The 19,121-nt window shown below is 56.4% G+C and overlaps 1 protein-coding gene and 1 pseudogene across 3 annotated transcripts in view; one reads left to right on the top strand and one right to left on the bottom strand.

Annotated features, from left to right (window-relative positions):
- The first annotated feature begins 1,711 nt into the window (after positions 1-1,711).
- LOC149860935 (adenosine receptor A2a pseudogene) lies at positions 1,712-10,434 on the top strand (annotated as a pseudogene).
- The window catches only part of LOC149860934 (hydroperoxide isomerase ALOXE3-like), a 60,755-nt gene continuing 50,557 nt past the window's right edge, over positions 8,924-19,121 (bottom strand). For all 3 annotated transcript variants that reach the window (XM_090053638.1, XM_090053640.1, XM_090053639.1), the window contains 8 exons: positions 18,906-19,049; positions 17,905-18,108; positions 16,701-16,787; positions 13,625-13,794; positions 12,938-13,059; positions 12,462-12,562; positions 11,412-11,582; positions 8,924-11,128 (listed from right to left, as the gene is read on the bottom strand). In XM_090053638.1, the coding sequence (XP_089909764.1) occupies positions 10,949-11,128; positions 11,412-11,582; positions 12,462-12,562; positions 12,938-13,059; positions 13,625-13,794; positions 16,701-16,787; positions 17,905-18,108; positions 18,906-19,049 (1,179 nt within the window). In that variant the 3' untranslated portion in view covers positions 8,924-10,948. The remainder of the gene's footprint in view (positions 11,129-11,411; positions 11,583-12,461; positions 12,563-12,937; positions 13,060-13,624; positions 13,795-16,700; positions 16,788-17,904; positions 18,109-18,905; positions 19,050-19,121) is intronic.

The raw sequence follows: 19,121 nt of genomic DNA, 5'->3' as shown, positions 1-19,121 counted from the left end.
GCACAAGCAAACACGCACGCACGCCCAGGACAGGCAGTGCCTGGCAGACGGGTTCAGCCTCCGCAGACATCGGCTGCCGAACCGGCTGGGACGGGGACACCGGGTCCTGGGCACTTGGCAGTGGCCGGAGCCCCGGGGGGAGCAGGGATGGGAAGCCACCGCGCCCGGCAGGGGTGAGTGGTTGGGAACCGCTCCTACTCTGGGGAGCGACAGCCAAGGGGAACGTGAAGCCTGATCCTGGTTCAGCTGCCCCCCACAAGCGGCAGAGGTGCATTGCAGGGAAGGGGCTCACGCTCCATCCCACCACGGGCTGGGGGTAGAAACCGGGCGTCCAGAGCCCCTTGCCGCATGTCCACCTCAGAGCCAGGGGCTCCTTCCTATCTGGGTGTAGCATCCAGGCTCAGCTCAGGGGACAGCAGTAGCAACTGGGAGGGATTTTCCGCACCAGGTCCTACATCCCGGGCACTTCTCTGCATTCTGCTCTCGCCTCCTGGCAGGGGAGATGCTGCCATGGGTTTCCTTGGGCAAGCAGAGGATTCACAGCTAAAGGGTGCGTGTGGTGAGGCTGGGCCCCACACCACAGCTGGCAGCACAAATCAGCAGAGGGATTTCCCCCACTCAATCTGGGGTGGGATCTGCTCCTTCCCAGCCTCTGCACTGAGCGCCCTGGGAGCCTGGCCGCTCCCCCCACCATGGCAGCCTTCATCCCGCAGGGGTAAACCCGCTGCCCTCTTCTTCCTGTTGTGTGGGGCAGGGATTAAAGTGACCGCGGGGCAAGCAGATGGGGATAGGGCCTGTGATGTGGAAGTAAACCGCCCCCCCCCCAACACTCGGGGATCTTGAAGGACCTTGCAAATGAGGTCAGTCCCCTACTTTGAAAAAGGGAAACTGAGGCACATGTTCATCCGCAGGCAGGAGCAGCATGGAGGGCAGTGTAACCACTCCACTCCCAGAGCCAAGAATAAAACCCAGGCATCTTGGCTCCTAGCCCTCCCTGCTCTGACCACTAGATCCCACGCCTTTTCTGCATTGCAGATATAGGAGTCCAGATTCCCAGCTCCCTTGCTCCAACAGCTGCAAACCTCTCCAAGATCTGGCAGGTGCACCCTGGAGTCCTGCCCCTGCTGCGTCCTTGCTCAGCAAGACCCGGAAGTGGCACAGCCCCACTTGCGAGGGGCACAGGCATATCAGACACCCCTGCCCCTAAATCACCCCCTGGGAGCACCGCAGAGCTGCACCAGGCTTTGCTATGCCCTGTTTCTTCCCTGTTCAACATGACTGGGAGCCCTGCTGCGCACCACCTGAGAGGTAGCTGCATTTTGAGGCTGAGCAAGGCTGCATGAGGACAAGAGGGCCAGAGATTGCTTGCAGGCTGGGTGGGGCGGGGGCGGAGACAGGGGATGTCCTTTATATCACTGAGGGGCTCAGGCAGCCCTGGACTCACAGCCCAGGGTCAGGGGAAAAGCAGAGCAGCCGGGCTGCGTAGGCCAGACTATCAGTGAGCAATGGGTGGGAGCAAAACCAGCATACCAGGGCAAGGATCTGCCCCTGGGTTTTGTGCCGGCACCCTCAGTACCGGGCTGGGCAGCCATGGGTGGCTCTGCCCTGTGGGCCTTCATGGAGCTTGCCATCACCTTGCTCTTTCCCATCCTGCAGCAGCCCAGGCGCAGCCAGGCCATGATGAGATCCCATGGCCCCCCGCTTCTGAGGCATGGCTACCCTTGCCAATGGGTCCTGCAGGCCGCAGTGCCCCGGGGGGGCTGACACCAGCGCTCTGGGGCCAAGCACATCCTACTTCGTGGTGGAGAGTGTGGCGGGGCTGCTGGCCATCGCAGGCAACGCCTTCATCTGTGCCGCCATCCTGCGGGACAGAAAGCTCCGTGCTGTGGTCACCTACCACTTCCTGGCATCACTGGCCGCAGCCGACGCACTGGTGGGGGCCGTGGCCATCCCCTGCGCCCAGCTGTCGGCTGCAGGACTGCCGCAGGGCCAGCCCCGGCTCTGCCTACTCATGCTGTGCGCCCTGCTGGGGCTCACTCAGGCCTCCGTCTTCGGGCTGCTGGGTGTGGCTGTGGAGCGCTACGTGGCCATCCTGCAGCCCCTGCGGTACCCGGCGGTACTGAGCCCCCGCAACGCCCGCTGGGGCATCGCCGCCTCCTGGAGCCTGGCCACAGCCCTGGGGCTCCTGCCCCTGCTGGGCTGGCACAAGCCTCTGCCACCTGATGGGCGCTGCCTCTTCACTGCCATCATCGAGGACACCTACATGGTCTACTTCAACTTCCTGGCCTGCATGCTGCTGCCACTGGCCGTCATGCTGGGGCTCTATGCCCGCATTTTCCTGGCTGCCCGCCGCCACATCCGCCAGGTGGCAGCGCGGGGGGCGCCCGGGGGCGGGCGGGGCCAGGTGCTGCGCCGGGAGCTGCATGTGGCGGCCTCGCTCTTCCTGGTGCTGTGCTGTTTTGCGCTGTGCTGGCTGCCCCTGCACGTGCTCAACACTGTGACGCTATTCTGCCCCTCCTGCCCCCTCTCCGGTCACCTGGTGCTGGCTGCCATCGCGCTGTCCCATGCCAACTCGGCCCTCAACCCCGTGCTGTACGTCCTGCGCCTGCGCACCTTCCGCCAAGCCTTTGAGGCTGCCCTGGCCTGCAGCTGGGCCCCCCCGGGCAGGGCCCTCTCCATGGGGCTGGTGCCCTCCAGCGGGCAAGGCCTGGGCAGCAGGAATGACTTGCTGCCTGGGAAGTGAGGGGAAGGGGGGCTAAACCTGTCCTGGGGATCCCGGGAGGCTCTGCAGAGCTCGGGGGTCCTGCCACATCCCAGCGACGGGCCTTGGGAGTCGGGGGATGGAGATTCACCAGCAGTGCTCTGAGGCGGAGCTGGAAATGGGCCCCAGGGGGCCTGTGCCCCTTCCCAGCCTGGCTCTGGGAACGGAGTCCAGTGCCCCTCCTGTCTCCACGCATTAAAGGAGACACCTGCTGCATTCAGAGCAGCCCCTTCCTTGCAGGGAGATTTATGGTGGGGAAACGGAGGTTGACAGAGAGGCACTGGGGTGCGAGCATGCATGTGTGTGTGCACGTGCACACTCCCATGGCCCAAACACCCTGTGCACAGGTTGTGCCAGGATCTGCGTGTGCCCATGCCCTGTGCGATGGGCTGGTCGGTGCTTCCCTCTCACCCCTATGATGGGCCTTAGGGGGGGGCGAGGGATGGCTCTTGTCTGTCTGCACAAGAGGTGGGAAGGGAGGCTCCAGTGGACCTTAACACCCAGACCCTTGCCAGGCTCTGCGTTAATTGGGCACCCACTGCATGTGCAATGCTCATTCCCCTACAACCAGGGGTGCTGTGGTACAGTGCTCCTGCATCTCCCCACCACTCCCCTCCACACTCCCCTGGCCTGGGCCCTGGGACCCTGATAGCACCTACTGTGGAGCTGAGGTCTAGGCCAGGGCATCCAGCCACGCTGGTCTGCCCCGTTCAGTGCTGTGCTCCTGCCCCAGGCCCTGGCACCATGCCAGCTCTTGGAGGGGGCACTGGCTGAGACCCTGAGGCTGGCAGAGGGTCTTTGGGGAGAAAACCTGGGGAGGGCTGGGATAGGTGCCAGGGGGAAAGAAAGGGCTGGGGGCGGGGTCCCAGGGATGGAAAGGAGGAGGTGTCCCTGCCGTGCTCACAAGTTGGGCCCCTCCAACTCCCCCCGTGCCCAGCGCTTGGATCGTACTGCAGGGCTGGGCAGTGGGTACCAGGGCCTTGGACCACCCAGCCATGTGTCACGGCCCAGGTTACAGGTAGGATGAAGTGTGAGGGGGGGGCTAGGGACAGGCCAGCCCTCTGCCCCCTCTCCCACGGGGAACCGGTCCCTGCCCTGCACTGCAGCAGCCCTGTCTACCATGCAATGAGTTTGGCCAGTCTCAGCCCAGCAGGTCAGATGGAGACCTAAGTTGCGGGCAGGGGAACCAGCTGCCAGGAGCCCCCATACACGTCACTGGGAGATCCTGAAAAGAGCCCGACAGCCCCGAGCAGGTGGGAACGGAGAGGACCACGCTCGGTGGCAGGAGAATGAAGCAGAGCTCCATCGCTGGGCTGGAAAACTGGAGCAAGATCCCGGCGGGACTGCTATGACAGACAGAGGCATCCTGGGTGCCCAAGCAGGGAGTAGGGGCACAGCTGAGCCTGTGGTCCCCAGGTCTCAGCGCAGGGTGGAGGGGTCTGTCTCTCCCAGGCTGCCGGGCGTTGCTGGTTGCCACATAGGGCCAGGAAGGGATTTCCCCACCTCCTGGCGCTACCAGTGTGGGAGATTTTCGCCTTTCTCAGCAGTGTTGGGTGTTGGCTGCAGCCCAGGGACTTGCACTAGGTTGTGTTGATTTTCCTGCTAGGACTCAACCCAGAGGTGCTGGTTCAAGGGATCAGGAAGGGACCTAGTCAAGTGGAATTGGACTGGAGGTGTTCCTCTGCAGCGGGGGCACGGTCCTCCTTACACGTGGAGCAGAAAGGGGAGGGGGAGCATCCAGCAAAGCCCAGAAGCCTTGGAAATCCCCATAGTAGGACAATGTAAAGTGCTCGTCCACCTCCAGTGAACAGCAGTCTCCCCTACCCAGCGTCTTGCTTCTGGACAAAACAAGAGTCGATTCGAGGACAGCAAATTCGCAGTGAAACAGCTCCTCAGAGCCGGCTGGAGTCCCGTCTTCCCCACAGCAAGGCTGAAAATATCCTGGAGGTTTCATTGCTCCAACCTACATCAGTTTTTGGTGACTTCTTCATTAAAAGAAACAAATCATCGCCCCGTGTAGCATAGCATCGTTCGTTCTGGAGCACTGGTCTCTTGCCAGCTACTGAGGTGGAAGTCAGGACCGGAGCCCTGCAATGGATGTCCTGTCCAGAAAGCCTGTTTTAAGAGCGTCCTTTAACAGTCAGCTCATGCTAACTAGCGAGGAGCAGCCTGATGACTCTGAAACTCAGGCTAAGCTGGGGCCTGCTTACAAAAGTTAAAATACAAAATACTGGTGCTAACTGCATAGTGTAAGAGGATGCGAGTTCACGGCTAGGCCACCTCAGAAGAAATAATGAGGTATCCCTTCCAGCTTACTGTATTCATGATGATTTCAAGCAGGTTCCTAGATGTAACCATGTGAAATGTTTATCCTTGTTTAATTAGTATGATAAAATATTTCTCTTGCAATTAACTCATGTTATGTACTGGAAGAGTCATTCTCCGTATGTGACAGAGGCCTCCTGATTTATTTCTGTTCTGTCTAGTTTTCTGTTCTGTCTAGTGTTCCTTGGTTTTCCAGGGACGCTCCCCAAAACCTTGTTTTTCTGGGTTGTTAATCAGTTCCTTGATATGTTGTAAACTTAGTAGAAATGGATACCCTCTTGTCACTGGGGAAGGTCATTCATTCAAATTGGAACTTTCTGATAATCAATAATGAGTGGTTTGGTTAACAGGATTTTCCAGTCAAATACTGCTTGGGACTCTCTCTGGATTTACACTACTTCAAGGATGCTTTGAAGATGCTGAACTAAGGATATAAAAAAGAGGTGGAATAGCTAACAGGGTGCACTTCAGGAAGAAAGATCTCTGACAAGAACTGCTGCTGCGCCCCAGCCGTCTCAAGAAGCCAGAAGAATCGGATTATCTCTCTTGTCGCCTGTTTGGTGGGAAAAGCACTCATTTGACTTTGAATACTTGTAGTAAATAAAGCCTCGCTAGTCACTCATCGAACAAGGTGTTGTGTCAATCCCTTAGGCTAATGCAGAATCCTAGGTTTTTTATTTGCTCGTTGTTTCATTTTCCAACTAAATTCCTCTAAGAGGGAACGTTCACTGCCACAACTGGAAGACGTGATTTTTTGCGAGAGAACCTGATGTCAACCATTTGCTGTGTTTTAGAGCCCTGTTCCATTAATGGATGAGCAATGGCTGTAAACTACATCTCTGAAGTCAAAAAAGCAACTACTTCTATCAATGTGTTCCAGTTCCAGCATGTTCTCCTTCCCTGGGTACAAATATGACCAACAAAGCTCTCAGGGGGTGCATCTATATGTGAGCTTTACTGTGCAGTAGACTAACTTGCTGCACAGTAAAGCGTTACTATCTACATGTGTGCAGCAGTTATGCCAGTGGAGACTAACGTACTGTGCTATTGGATAGTCCTGTCAGATGCAAGTACTATCTGATGGTGGGGGAAATTACTGCACTTAAATACACATGTAGATGGTGGTGTCCAGATCAATTTACACCAGCTCAAATTGCACTGGAGTTTCAATAATCGCATTAATTGCACATGTAGACATGCCCAGGGAGTATCAATGGGCTTTTTGTTTTCTCTGCTTAATTTAAAGCACCATCTAAAACATCATGTCCAATTAATCAAATTGCTACCGCTGCTGTTTAAATACGTGCTTTATGTCTACAACTTGTGGCTTGCCAAATCTGACCGCTAACGCAAAGGGATGAAGGTTTATTTCCAGACTAATCTTTGACGCATTAAAAAGCAAACCTGTGGATTATGGCTGGCAGAAAACAGACTCATCACAAAACGAAGTTCTTCAGGATGGTACCCAAGGTCAGCAAGACTCAAGCATGGAATGAAATGAGGTGAGCCGAACACGTAAGTAATGTGGCAGTCTCACTCGCATCCCACCAGTCAGTGGTCTCGCTTGAACTCCTGCACTGAACAGCATGTGGAAAATCTCTTTTCTGACTGGCTCGGGGGACTGACTAGACCTCTAAACTTGCTCCTGTTCTGGAACATGAAGCATAGGAGAGATCTCAAGTTAGTTCTCACTCAGGCTGCAGTCCTGCAAGGATTTACACAGTCTTCGTATTATGACCCGTGAGTAGTGCTACTACTCCCAGCAAAGATGAGCTTGAACATCATTGAAGATTGGGGGCAAAGCCCTTCAGAATGACTGTGGTGGTTCTCAGACCTTGTTAGGCTTGTGGACCCCCCATTAAACTCTAGACACGCTCTGTACATGCCTGATTTCAGTTGTCATGCTTTTTTTTTTTACTACAGAAACATCAGACAGCCATTCTTCTGTTGGGGACAACTCAGAATGCCCACAACAGGGCTGAACGTTTTTAACACTATGGAGTCCTATTTGAAACCTCTCCACTTAACTTGGGAAGCATATTTGCACACCTAATAGTACTAACATTGTGTGGCATCCTGTGGCACCCTTGAAAGGATCTCAAGGCACCCAGGATGCCACAGCACCTTGGTCAAGAATCACTGCTGTAAGGCCATAAGCTGGGTGCCTTGACTTGAGATTTGTTGCCCATCAGCATTGAACCTTATCACCCTGCGTGTCAGAGTTCAGCTCAATGAATATTCACCTCCAGAGAAATGGAAATGGGCATGGCAACCTGGGGTACTGAGGAAGAGCCTGGTTTGGCAGGACATAGGGAAACTCTGTTTTCTTATTCAAGCTCCACCGAGTCATTTGGAAATTGGGACATCGAAAGGCACCCCAAGTCACTCAACATCTGTGAAAGCTCAGATTTAAAGTTGTACATAGGCACCCAGCAAGTCAACAGTGACGCCAGGAGCATCCAGATGCAGTCTCCATAAAAGCCTCCAAAGGACAAAAGTGTAGAAGAAATCAGGGGAAATATTTTCAGCCTTAAAGTTCCCACTTGGAGCATTTGGAACATGTAGCAGGGGACCCCTTCCCCCAATTATTTGGAGCAATTGGGGCTTGCAAGGAGACCGGCTGCAAAGAGCTGTGCTACCTGCACCTGCTGCCAGTACAACAGGTGGTGGCTGAGTAGGGGGTTAGAAGCACCTGGGCCCTATTCACAGCGAGGCAAGTCGGGTGACCAAAGCGGGGAGAAGCAAGGCATATAAGCCTGAGCCTGAGGCTCAAAGCTCAGACCCTCACAGCAGAAGGAGCTCTAGAGTAAAGGTGTAGCATCTGAATCATAGAAAATAAGGGTGGGAAGGGACCTCCTGAGGTCATATCTGGTCCAACACCTGCTCAAAGCAGGACCAGCCCCAATTACATCATCCCAGCCAAGGCTTTGTCTGTCCGTGTCTTAAAACCTTCAAGGATGGAGAAGTGGTACATTTTATTTCTGTTGCTTTTGGGGTTTATGTTACACCAGAGGACCAGATAGTGGTGGTTGGGAAGAACTGGAGGCCACATGGCAAGGTGCCTAGAAGACTCTGGATTTTAAGCCCTGCAAAGGGCAGCTTTTAACACCCCAAAATCATCAGGCAAGCCAGTAGCATGATGTTCTTTGCTGAGACGGTGAAACGCTGAAATACAGAGGGTGCCATCTAGTGGGTTTTCCAGCTCGTTGTCATAGTCTGCTAATTAAGCTCTTTTCCTGAACTCCTTGGGTTGGGCACAGATGCACGGGACAACAGCACCGTTCCCCAAACTCCCTGACTGGGAGGGTCAGAGGTGTGCACAAGCACAGCGCTGAGCGCTCCAGGGAGAAGTCACCTCTCAGACGCTGAAGTGCCGTGGCCTTGACCCTGGTGGCATGGGGGGCCAGGGAGTGAGCATCCAGCCCAGCAGGCCTGGCAGTGAGTGAGGCCCTGGAGCAGGTGGCCAACCTGCGGCAGAGGTGCCCCAAGTGGCACAGGCAGCCCCTGTGTACCACGCACAGCAGATTCTGGAGGGGCAGGCAGCTCAGTGGCAGAAAGGGCAGGGAGCAGAAAGCAGAGCAGCAGACAGTACGGAGGCACCAGAGGGAGCCACATGACTCCCACATTTCAGAGAGGCTGTAGAGGAGACACTTGGGACTACAGACCACCGATCCAAACCTCTGGTCCTGGAAATCTGATAGAAAAAATACTAATAAAGAATTGTTCAGCAAACTACTGGAAATCCCCAATCCCATTGCTGCTAAGGCTCCAGGCCATGAGGACACCCTTTTTCTCAGGGTGTGGACAGACACCACAATTAGAAGGCACAAAGGCTAATGAAACACTTTTTATTCGAGTATCATGCAAACAAGTGGAAGGGGAAGGGAACAGGCTGCTCCCTGAGCGGGCTCTGCTCAGGAAGGTGAGGGAGAATAAGAGGTGCTATGTGGAGGGGCAAAGCAATGCAGAAGCTCCTGGCTAATACGGGCAGGTATTCGATACAGCAAAATGTGACACGGGAAGGATGCTAGCAGAAGGTGCTGGAGCACCAAATAAACGAGGCCGTGCAGGTCCCAGGCAATCTAGGCCAGAGGCTTTGGTCTAAAGCTCTGCAACCCTCAGATCAGGCCAGCTACCCAACTGCTACAAAGAAAAGGCCCAGCAAAGAAGATATGGGAAATCAGCAGTCAAACATGCATGAAAGAACGCTCCTAAGGACAAGGGAGTTTCTCCATGGATGGAGTCATGTCCAGGAGATGCAGAAACCTTGGGACGCTAGCTGCCCTGGGTGCGACAGGTTTGGAAGGAGCCATTAAAACTTTTGACAACCCCTTTTTTAAAGGCTTCCCAGAGTGGGAACATGGGGCCCTCAAGGGACCTGATTAGAAATCATGGGAGGGGACAGCATTGGTTTGGCTCATGTGGTTTTCTTGCCATTCACACAGAAATAAAGGAACAACTAGCAGGTTTAAGCTCATGGGAAAAGCCAAGAGATTTGGTGTGGCCCATTATAAGCAATTGTTGTACATCAAAGTGAAAAAACTGGAGTGGTTCGGGAGCATAGCCCCGAGAGTGGAAGAATCTGAAGACTGGAGGTTATACTGGGTATAAGGAAACAATTACGGTGAGACTTACGAAGGGGAAGGATGGGGAGATACATCGGTGCGTGTGTGCAGGACTTCAGCATTAAGTGACACTTCACTGAGTGAGAGACTGCAATCGCTGGGGTCCGATGCCGGTGCTGGACCCTGGTGCACAGCTTTGGTTGCAATGTGATGCTCTAAGGATTTTTTTATACAAGTAAAAGCTAGCAAGGGCGATCTGGCACAGCACCGGCATGAATGCAGGAATCTGATTATTATACTCTCCCTCTCCAGTGCTTATCCAGCCGCCTCTCGAAAACCTCCAGTACCGCCGGTGCTACTACCACTTCCCTGCGCTGTCTGTCCTACTGGCCTCATTGCTCTGCGTCGCAGAAAAGGAAGGAAGGATCAATATGCCCCTATTCAGAGGACAGAAAAGCTCTTCCTAGGGATCCCCCAGGAAGCAGCCAGATTCGGTCTCTCTCTCCCAAGAGGGTCCCCCTGCAGCCAGCCCCAGCTCAGCTACACAAGGGGCAGCCTCTGGATTGAGACCCTGGCTCTTCTCATTCCCTGGCTTCGCCAGTGACCCATAGCACCACCACCTCTCCGAAAGCACACCCAACTGCTTCAAAACCGACAGTCTTTAGTGTGCCACTCCACTTCTCTGTGTCCTCACTCAGACCTTGGCATGACAAGAGAATGGAGATCAAGAGACAGCTCAAGGGCTCATGTGATGAGCACTGTCATGGGACACTGGACCAGTGAGGGGGATTCTCTGAAAGAGGTTCTTGGCAAACCAAGGCTCCAGGTGAGCACCTGGGTGCTGGCCATCAGTGGTCAAGGTTTCTGCCACTAATGGGAAGAGCCATAGAGTGAAAAGTGGAGGTTAAAGAGTCTTGTGGAAGTGCCAGGCATGGATTAGTACCTGGCAAGATGATTGGTGTGTAACTGGGACACAGGTACCTCCACCGGTAGGAGGCTGGACAGCAGAAGGGAGTGCTGTATTGATGAGAGCAGGCAAGGCCCCCAGCGAGAGGCTGCCCTGAGCCCAGCGAGGGAATTGGGGCAGATCAGAGCCACACCAAGGGTGCTTGGGCACCAATGCAGAAGCCTGGGCTAGGCAATGAAGGCACTGGGACTACTGGGGAAATTGGGGGTTAGTGATGGGAAACGGGGTGGGAAGTCATGCCTTGCTCCCCGTGGGAAGGTAGATGGGAGGTCACTGATGGGACCTCGGGGCTAGGACTCTGGCGGGCCAGGGTCCTGGGCCCTGGCTGGGTCAGATGGAGACACTGTTCTCCATCTCCTGGGGGTTCATGTAGTTGTACGGCAGCTCGGCCATCTCGTTCCTCAACTCAATCTCATCTGCAATCCTCCTCAGGTCCCGCTGGAAGGCCCTGATGAACCCCTTCGGCACCGGCTCTGTGAAGTGCTCCTCACGGTAGTCGCCCAGGAGCCTCTGGAGAGAGTGGGAGAGAGGGCCAGTGTCCAGGCTCAGGACCCCTCTGATGGGCACTAGGCTGCTACCCATTCTTAGCAGGCCCTGAGCCCCACCCCACAGCCCCATTATGCCTTGGTGCTAGCACCCCTCCAGCACCAGCCAGGCCCAGCTCCAGTCACCAGACCTGCCTCCTCCTCCCACAGGCTCAGCCCGGGTGGAGGTCACTGAGGTGCCGCCTGCTGCCCTGTGCAGCACCCCCAGCTCTGCCCGGTCTCTGCCCTGCTGCACCCCACTCACTCACCATGTCCTTAACGCGGCTGCTCAGCAGCAGCAAGGCTGTTGTGACGGTGGCTGAGGTGTCCACCTCGGGGATGCAGTCCAGGAAGTGCTGCTGTGAGGTCCTACCTTTGTCCTCAGGTGGAGGGTGCCGCATGCTTGAGGGGTAGTTGGGAATCCAGGCACCGATGTCATACTGCAGGCCATGACACCAGAGATCAGAGCCATCTGGAGACTGGGGTGCTGCTCTGAGGGGACTCTCCCACGGACACCCATCCCCTGGGCCAGCATGCTAGAGGCAAGTTCCCCAGTTTCCCCTAAAAAATGCTGGGGCCGGGTCTGTGGCTCCAGCAGCGAGGTGGTGGCGGGGCCCTCGGGCCAGGGCTCCATGTGTCCTGAAAGTAATCGAGTGGCAGAAGGCATCACTGTGCTCGCTCTCTTGGCTCGCTAGCTGCTGCTGGGACCCTGTCAGCTGGTGCCTCTGCCTACGCTGGGATGAGGCCAAGGCAATGCAGGTTCCTCTGGCTGCTTCAAAGGAACATGCCCCTGCAGTGTCAAGGCCATGGTCCCAGCAGGAGCCCATGCCACACATCCAGTTCAGGGCATGTCCTTCAACAGAGGGGAGAGTTCACAGTGGAGAGTAGCCCTCTCCAGGGACCGTAATTGGGAGTATCCCAGCAGATGTGGAGAGTCCAGGCAGGCCAGGGTATGGAGGCAAAAGCACCAGCCTAGTGCCAGAAGGGCAGGAAACAGCAATGCCCATCCTGAAGAGAGCAGGGGTGCAGAAGACCAGACTTCCCCTTCCCCACTAGGACCAGAACCCTCTCCCTCCATGGGGGGAGAAAACGTGCAAGGGGGTGAAGGGGTGCAGAGGTTCTTCCCAGCGTGGGGGAAAGAAGGGAGCAGAGGTTGAGGTGCTCCCAGCCCTGAGCTGACAAGGAGCTTGGGGCTACAGCTGCCCCCTTTCCAGGCCAGGGAAAGGACAGGGTGTGCCGGAAGAGGCGTCCTACCCTGGGACAGGAGAAGCGGGGGTGTCAGGGCTCCCCACTGCCCCTGGGACACAGGGTCTCCCTACCTGCCCGTTGTTGACAGACGCATGCTGGGCTGAGCAGGTAAAGATCACCATAGTGAGGAAGCGACACAGCTCTGCGACGGTCCTCAGGGAGGAGGGGATGCCTGTCGGGGGGCAACAGGGCCTGGCTGAACATGCAGGCCCGGACAGTGCCGAGGGCACCCGTGTCATGTGTGCAGCCCCACATTGGCTTTCCTGGGCCAGCCCCTGGGCAGGAGGGGCAGGACGGGGCCAGCTCCACAGGGGCTGCACGCACAGGTGAGTGAGGCCTGACCCATGCTGGGAAGGATGCGTGAAGACCCTGCACGGAGGGGCCTCTATCATCTGCAAAGGGTTGCTTGGGGCAGACAGTGCTGGCCCCCATCCTTAGCATGGGCTCGGGTTCCCAATGACAAATCCAGAAGAGGCACTGCTACCCAAGGGAACTGCCTGCCATGGCTCGGGGGGGCCACAGGGTGGGCTCGAGGAAAGGACAGTACCAGAAGACGCTCTGGACAGGAACCCATTAACGAAAATCTCGTTCATCCAGGCCTGCAGCTCAGGGTCTTCACGCACAGCGTCGTCGCTGGGGTAGTAGAACGCCACAATGCCAGAGACGAAGCTGGATGGGACACAGGGGAGACGCGAGACGGAGAGGCCATGCACTACCCAGCAAAGGCCCCATCTCTGAGCACTTCCCACTGCCCAGACCAGCCCTGCAGGGAGCCAGCAGGTGACAGGGCTGGGGCACTTCTACTCCTCCCTGCCCAGGCTGGCATGGTACATGGAAAGCAGCTTCAGACAGGAGTGTCCGGCAGGGCCAGGGCCCCTGCTCAGCAGGGCAGGGCTGCTGCATCTCCTCTGCCTCGTGCATGTGCCTCTGGGCACCCCCAGCCCCCTAAGACAGACCCGGGTCCCCTTTCCAAGGCAGTGCCTACGTTAATTTATGGTACCAGATGCTCTGATCCCTGCCTCTTTTTCCTTGCCTCTCTGCTGGAGTCCAAGTTGGTATTGAAGCCAGCCCCTAAACAGCAGCATCCCCTGGCATAGGAAACTTACCCAGGCACCCTGCTATAGGGACTTCATCCCAAGCATTCTCCACGGACTCCTGTGCCCCTCATGCCCCACTCATGGCCATCCCTATCCCATGCCCCTCCCCATGACCTTCTCCTTGTCTGGGGCTTCACCTCTCTATAGCTTTCCAGATCTTGAGTCCATCGTCTCTGTAGAAGTAGTTGGGGATGGAGGAGACCCCTCGGGCCTGGAGATCATCAGGAAGGCAGAGAGAGTCATAGGTCACCTGCTCCAAGACCTTGCTCAGCAGCAGCAGCATCCCTTTGTGAGAGGTTGCTATGCCCTGAAAAACAGAGGCTGCCCATGGGAACAGAAAGGCAGAATGTGCAGGAGGCCTTCCACCTCGGAGATGTCTGGTCTCTGTGGCACTGTGGAGCTCTGCCCCACCTCTGCACATGGGCAGAATTGGGCCCAAGCTGTCTGAGCTACATAAACTGGCCACCACTGAACAGGCTGTGTACAGGTGACCCAGCGGCACCAGCATGGTCCAGAATGAGAAGCTGCCCATGGGTCACCACCACAATTTGGAGATGTAAGAGGCCTCTGTGTCTGAGATGCGCTGGCCACACCTTCAAGAGAACAGCCACTGGCTTCCTCATGGTGCCCTTTATAAGGGCTAGATCCACTGGTCTCCTGGGGCCTCAGGGACTGCTCTCTGGCTATGCCATCAGAGAAGCCTAGCTCTGACACAGGTTCAGAGGTGCCTGGACCCTTCCCGACAGGTATTGGTGTCACTTGCCCTTAAAAGCCTTACCAAGACAGAGGCTGCAGCCTCCTGCATAGCCCAGTCCCGTGTGCAACTTCCTGCATAGTTAGAAATTTTTGTTAATGCCTGCCTGAAGTCATTGCCATTCTGGAGCCATTTCCCCCAGTGCCCAGTGAACAGAAAAAACAGTGTAACCGGGCACCCAATTTTCTTTTTTAAATACCCTGTTCTAACGGCAGTCATCCCTGCTCTCGACTGCCGTGCCTTGATGTTAATAGAGCTTGATGTATATATTGTGGGAGGCTGCTCTGATCTTACAATAATGACCATGTGACTTGTGATCATAGCCTTATGGGCCAATCACATGGCTTTGTTCCTCACCTACACCATGTCCCATGCCTTGCAGATGGCATCCTTACAGATGTTCTATCAAGGGCTGATACAGCCCTTCATGGGACCTTCCCACCGCTCTGCCTTTCTTTGGGCTGTCAGCTCCTGTCTTGGTCTCTTCTCTTACACCCTGTTTGTTCTTAACTTTCTCAACTGCTCTCAAGGCCTTTGGACCCAGCCGACCCTATGCTGCTCAGGACCCTTGGTGAGCCACACTGTCCTCTTAGGTCCCTTGGTGTGCCTCACTATGCGGTTCAGGCCCCTCAGCCCCATATAGCCCACTCGGCCTCTGGACCCATGCACTCCCAGTCTTGTCTGGGCCCTCACTGGGCTTCCTGACCCACATGGTCCTTGTCTTCCTGGCCCATCACTGGGCTTCTGGACCACCTGTGGTCCACATGGTCGTCTTTGCCCAGTGCCTGTCTGTCAGAGTGTGCTCCCCTAGCCTTCCCCCTCTGCAGAGTAGCCCACAAGGCAGTAGCAGCTGAGGCTTTCCGGTGCCCCATTGTCACCTTATGCAGTCAGGTGATTCCCTTGGTCAGGCCTAGCCTCACCTGCTGGCCCCTGGGTCAGCTGACTCTCTGACCGGGCCTGACCCCACCTGCTGGTGGCTTCACAGGTTATCTGACCTCTTCAAGTGGCAGGCACATTGAGTACACTACCACAGGCAATTATAACTTTCCTTTTTTCAAGAACTGGTCCTGCTCTTTCCTAGCAGGCAGGTCCCAGAGGGTGGCCATGGGCAAGCTGTTGTCATCCTCTTGGGACCTTCCCTGTAGTTAGCCCAGAGCTTCATCCTATTACCCCTCCTACTCCACATTCACATGAAGTCACAGAACAAAATTGCACAAAGACTCTGGGTGAGGTGCCATCAGCATGCAGCTGACAGGCCAGCAGCATCTCCTTCTCATCCGACCTGGGCCTCACAGCCTGTCCTCCCCCAGTGTCTGGCTGCAGCTGAGGATGGGATGTAGGCAAAACTGGATGAGATAGAAGTGATAGTGCTGTGCAGTCCACATGGCTTGGGGGCACTTGGATACCTGGCACTGATGGGGTTTGGCCTCCCCGTGTTACATAGCTTTGCAGCCGGGGGGTGCTTCCAGATCCTCCACTGTACCCGGCTCTCCAGGTGGCTGCAACCCTTCCTTCAGGCTGGAATCTGTCCACCTTCATTGGTACTAGACTCCTGAAGTAAACTCTACGTGGGGCTGCCCCTCTAGATGCTCTGGAGGGGCTACAGCTCATGCAAAAGACAACAACCTGCCTTCTGCCAGGGGTGTTACCATGAGCACAGAAGTCCAGTGCTCCAGAGGCTGCGTTGGTTCCCAGTAGCATTTGAGGTCCTCTTTTCCCCTATAAGGCCCTAAATAGCCCTAAATACCTAAGGGACCACCTGTTCCCGTACACCCCATTGTGATCCCTGAGGTCAGCCAAGAGCAACCTCTCACCATTACCATCAGTGCACTGAATCTGCTTGGAAGGAAGCACATGGGAGGCTGTTTTTGGTGGTTACCCATGATAGTGGCCCCTCAGCTCTGGAAATCCCTCACCCTCGAGGTCCCATAAAGCCCGAGCCTGGACATCTTCTGAGAGACAAGGTCTTCTTTCTATTTGGGCAAGGATTTAGCTGGGGTGATGTAAGGTGACAAGGAGGGTTGCACATAATTTATTTTCATGCGCTAGTGGATTTCATAAGGTGTTTCGGACTGTGGGGTTTTCTTGTTTGCTGGTTTTATAACCTATTTTGCTGCCCTGAGTTGCTGCTGGGAAAGGCGGCATATGAATAAAAACATAAATGCATAAATTTAATAAGTTTCCCACATTTGCACAGTCACTGCCTCACTCCTAAGTTTCCTCAGGACTAAACAGCCCCATTCCCTCTCCCCTCTGCATCTGTCCTGTGATTGTGCCTTCTCCCTGGTTCCCTCCACCTCCCCCACCTGCATCATGACACTGTCAGGGATGGGAAACACACAAGCTGTACCTGAGGCCTCCCCCAACACCTGCTCCATGCAAGGAACAGCCCCTAGAGGCCACAGCTGGCCACTGCTGGCCAAGAGGCTGCACTGCACAGAGGGGCCCGGCACCCTCACCTTGGATAAGGCGCCTTCTGGGTTTATGAGCGTGGTTCTGGCCAGGATGTTGATGTGCAGCGTGAAGCGGTAGTGAGGGTGCAGGAGCTGAGAAAGTACAGGCAGGGTCAGGGAGAACATGCTGTCCACAAGCCCACCGCTCCTACTACAAGCTCGAGCTTCTACTCCCATCTGCCCAAGCAACAGCGAGTAACACGGTCCGTGGTTGTGCCTGTGGTTGTACCAGCATGGCAGCAGTTGCCAGCCCCTCTCTGTGGGACACAGCTTCAGGGCTCACAGCTCATTGCATTGAGAGCCTCTCATGTGACACCCACTGTCCCCAGCACAGGTGCCCCCCAGAGCCAACAGGAGCTTGGGGCGACCAGCCCAGGAGGGCTGAGGTGGTGACACAGCCCAGGGAGCTGGTGCACTGGAGGCAGAGAAGGACCTCTTTAGGGATGGCTGGGGGGGAATGCTATAGTGGAGCAGGGGGAAAGGTCTCTAGGTGAAAATGGTGGGGAATCACTTTGCTGTGGGTTCTGTCACAAAGCCAGGGAGTGACTTCACAAGTGCCGTGATTTCCTGAGCAACCTGGCACAGTTTGCTTCCTGGCATGAATGTGGGGGGTAAACCCCACACAGACCCATGATGGGCTAACGGTAGGCAGAGGGCTCAGCTACCTGCCTCCTTGCACCTGAAAGCATCAGGCTTCATGTGGAGGGTCTGGACAACTACCACAAAGGAGGAGTGCAGGGCCGAAAGGGGCACCCTTTCGCCCCTACAGAAAAGGAGGGGCAGAGAGAGAGGGTAGGAAATATCGGACCCTGGGAGATGGGCCATGAATGGATACAACGAGCTTCAGAAACATGCCCAGGGTGCTGGAGACCCCACACTTCCAGCCAGGTGTCCTGCAGAAGAGCAGTGGGAGCCTAAGACGGGGACAAGGCCGGCAGGGGAGACAGGGGTCAGGCCATGTTTTGTTTGGTGACTGAGCTCTGTAACATGAGGGCAGGGACACACGCATGAGCTGCCAGCCCCCTTGCTTTGGGACTCCTGAAGGCCTGGCTGAAGGGTCAAGCATTCAGTGGCAGAGCCTGAGATCAACGTCCCATGTCACGAGGGGATGCACAGAGGTGACACGGCCCTGCCAGTGACTGAGCTGCCTCGGAGCCCCAGCAAAGTGCTCCTGGGAAAGCTTGCTGCCCCCGCCCCTCTCCCCACTCACCTTGAACAAGGGGTGGCACATGGGCAGCTGCCGAATGGTGGCGACAGAAAACACCTCGGCAAAGAGATGGGTCTTGAGCAGGTGAGTGATGACCTGGTGGATGCAGAACTCGCTGCTGCGGACCCAGGACTTGGCCAGGATCCAGTCCCACTCGGAGTCGCTGGGCAGGAAGATGGGGCTCTTGGGGCCCGGAGTCTGGCTCAGCTGTAGAAGGGGAGACGTCTTGCCACAGTGACATGCACAGGAGGACACCCTGCCTGGACATCCCAGGTCTTTCCCCTTCTGCACTGAGGGCCACCTGTGCCACTGCTGCTAGCCTGGGAGAAGGGCCTGGCTGGGCGTGGCGGGACTGCACTGCCCGCACCAGGCTGCAGGCTGCTCTTATTGACAGAGTCCGGGACTGCCCTTCCCTCGCGCTCTGTCCCAGCTCAGGGCTGTGGGACGGAGGCTCAGCCTCCAGGGCTGCAGTGTTCATGGGGGCTGCTGGCCTTGGGTCACAGCCCTGCTCCGCTCCTCTCCACTGGCTCAGTCCCATGCCCCAGGTGCTGCACGCTGCTTGGCTGCTGGGGACCAGGTTGCAGGTTCTGTCCCTGTGGGTGATCTCACAGGCTGGGGGACTCCGGCATGGAGAGATTTTCATCTCTCCCCTGCATCTGACAGCTGCTGCTGAGAGCAGTAGGGCCCCTTCCCCTGCCTGTCCCCCCTTGAGAAAAACTGAAGCTGCTGAAGTCCTCTTGAGAGAGACAACTGCCCCGCTGGGGTCGGTTCAGAGCTGAGACCCTGAACCCAGATTCCTCCCTCCCAGCGCAGGACGTCGCCCTCCAAGCAGCCAGCTCCTGTACTGAGCACTGTGGAGTGATGTCCCAGGAGAGGGGCCTTCAAGGCTCTGGCCCCCCAGGCAAATCAGCAGAGACAAGACACCCGGATGCAGCCCAGCAGCAACCTGAGCACAGCAGAAGGCAAGCAGAGTGGGCCTAAGCCCCAGCCAGGTCTGCCCTTACCTGGATGGCGATGGGCTGCAGCTCCCCAGCCTGGTTCTGGTGCAGCAGGCACAGCGGGGCAGCAACGTATTGCTGCCGCCCATGGATGGTGTTGGAAGGAATGTCCTCGAGGTCCTTGTAGTCCACCAGGAAGATGTGTCCTTCCTGTGTGGAGGAGAGCATAGTTGTGAGCCGGAGAAGACCTGGCTGCTCGTGGAGGAGGCACCAGGAGGCTGC

The sequence above is a fragment of the Crocodylus siamensis genome, chromosome 6 (assembly GCF_052110815.1).
Source record: "Crocodylus siamensis isolate JL-2025a chromosome 6, ASM5211081v1, whole genome shotgun sequence".
NCBI lineage: Eukaryota > Metazoa > Chordata > Crocodylia > Crocodylidae > Crocodylus > Crocodylus siamensis.
Note: the sequence above shows the minus strand (reverse complement) of the source record. Positions and strands in the feature narration are given on the sequence as shown.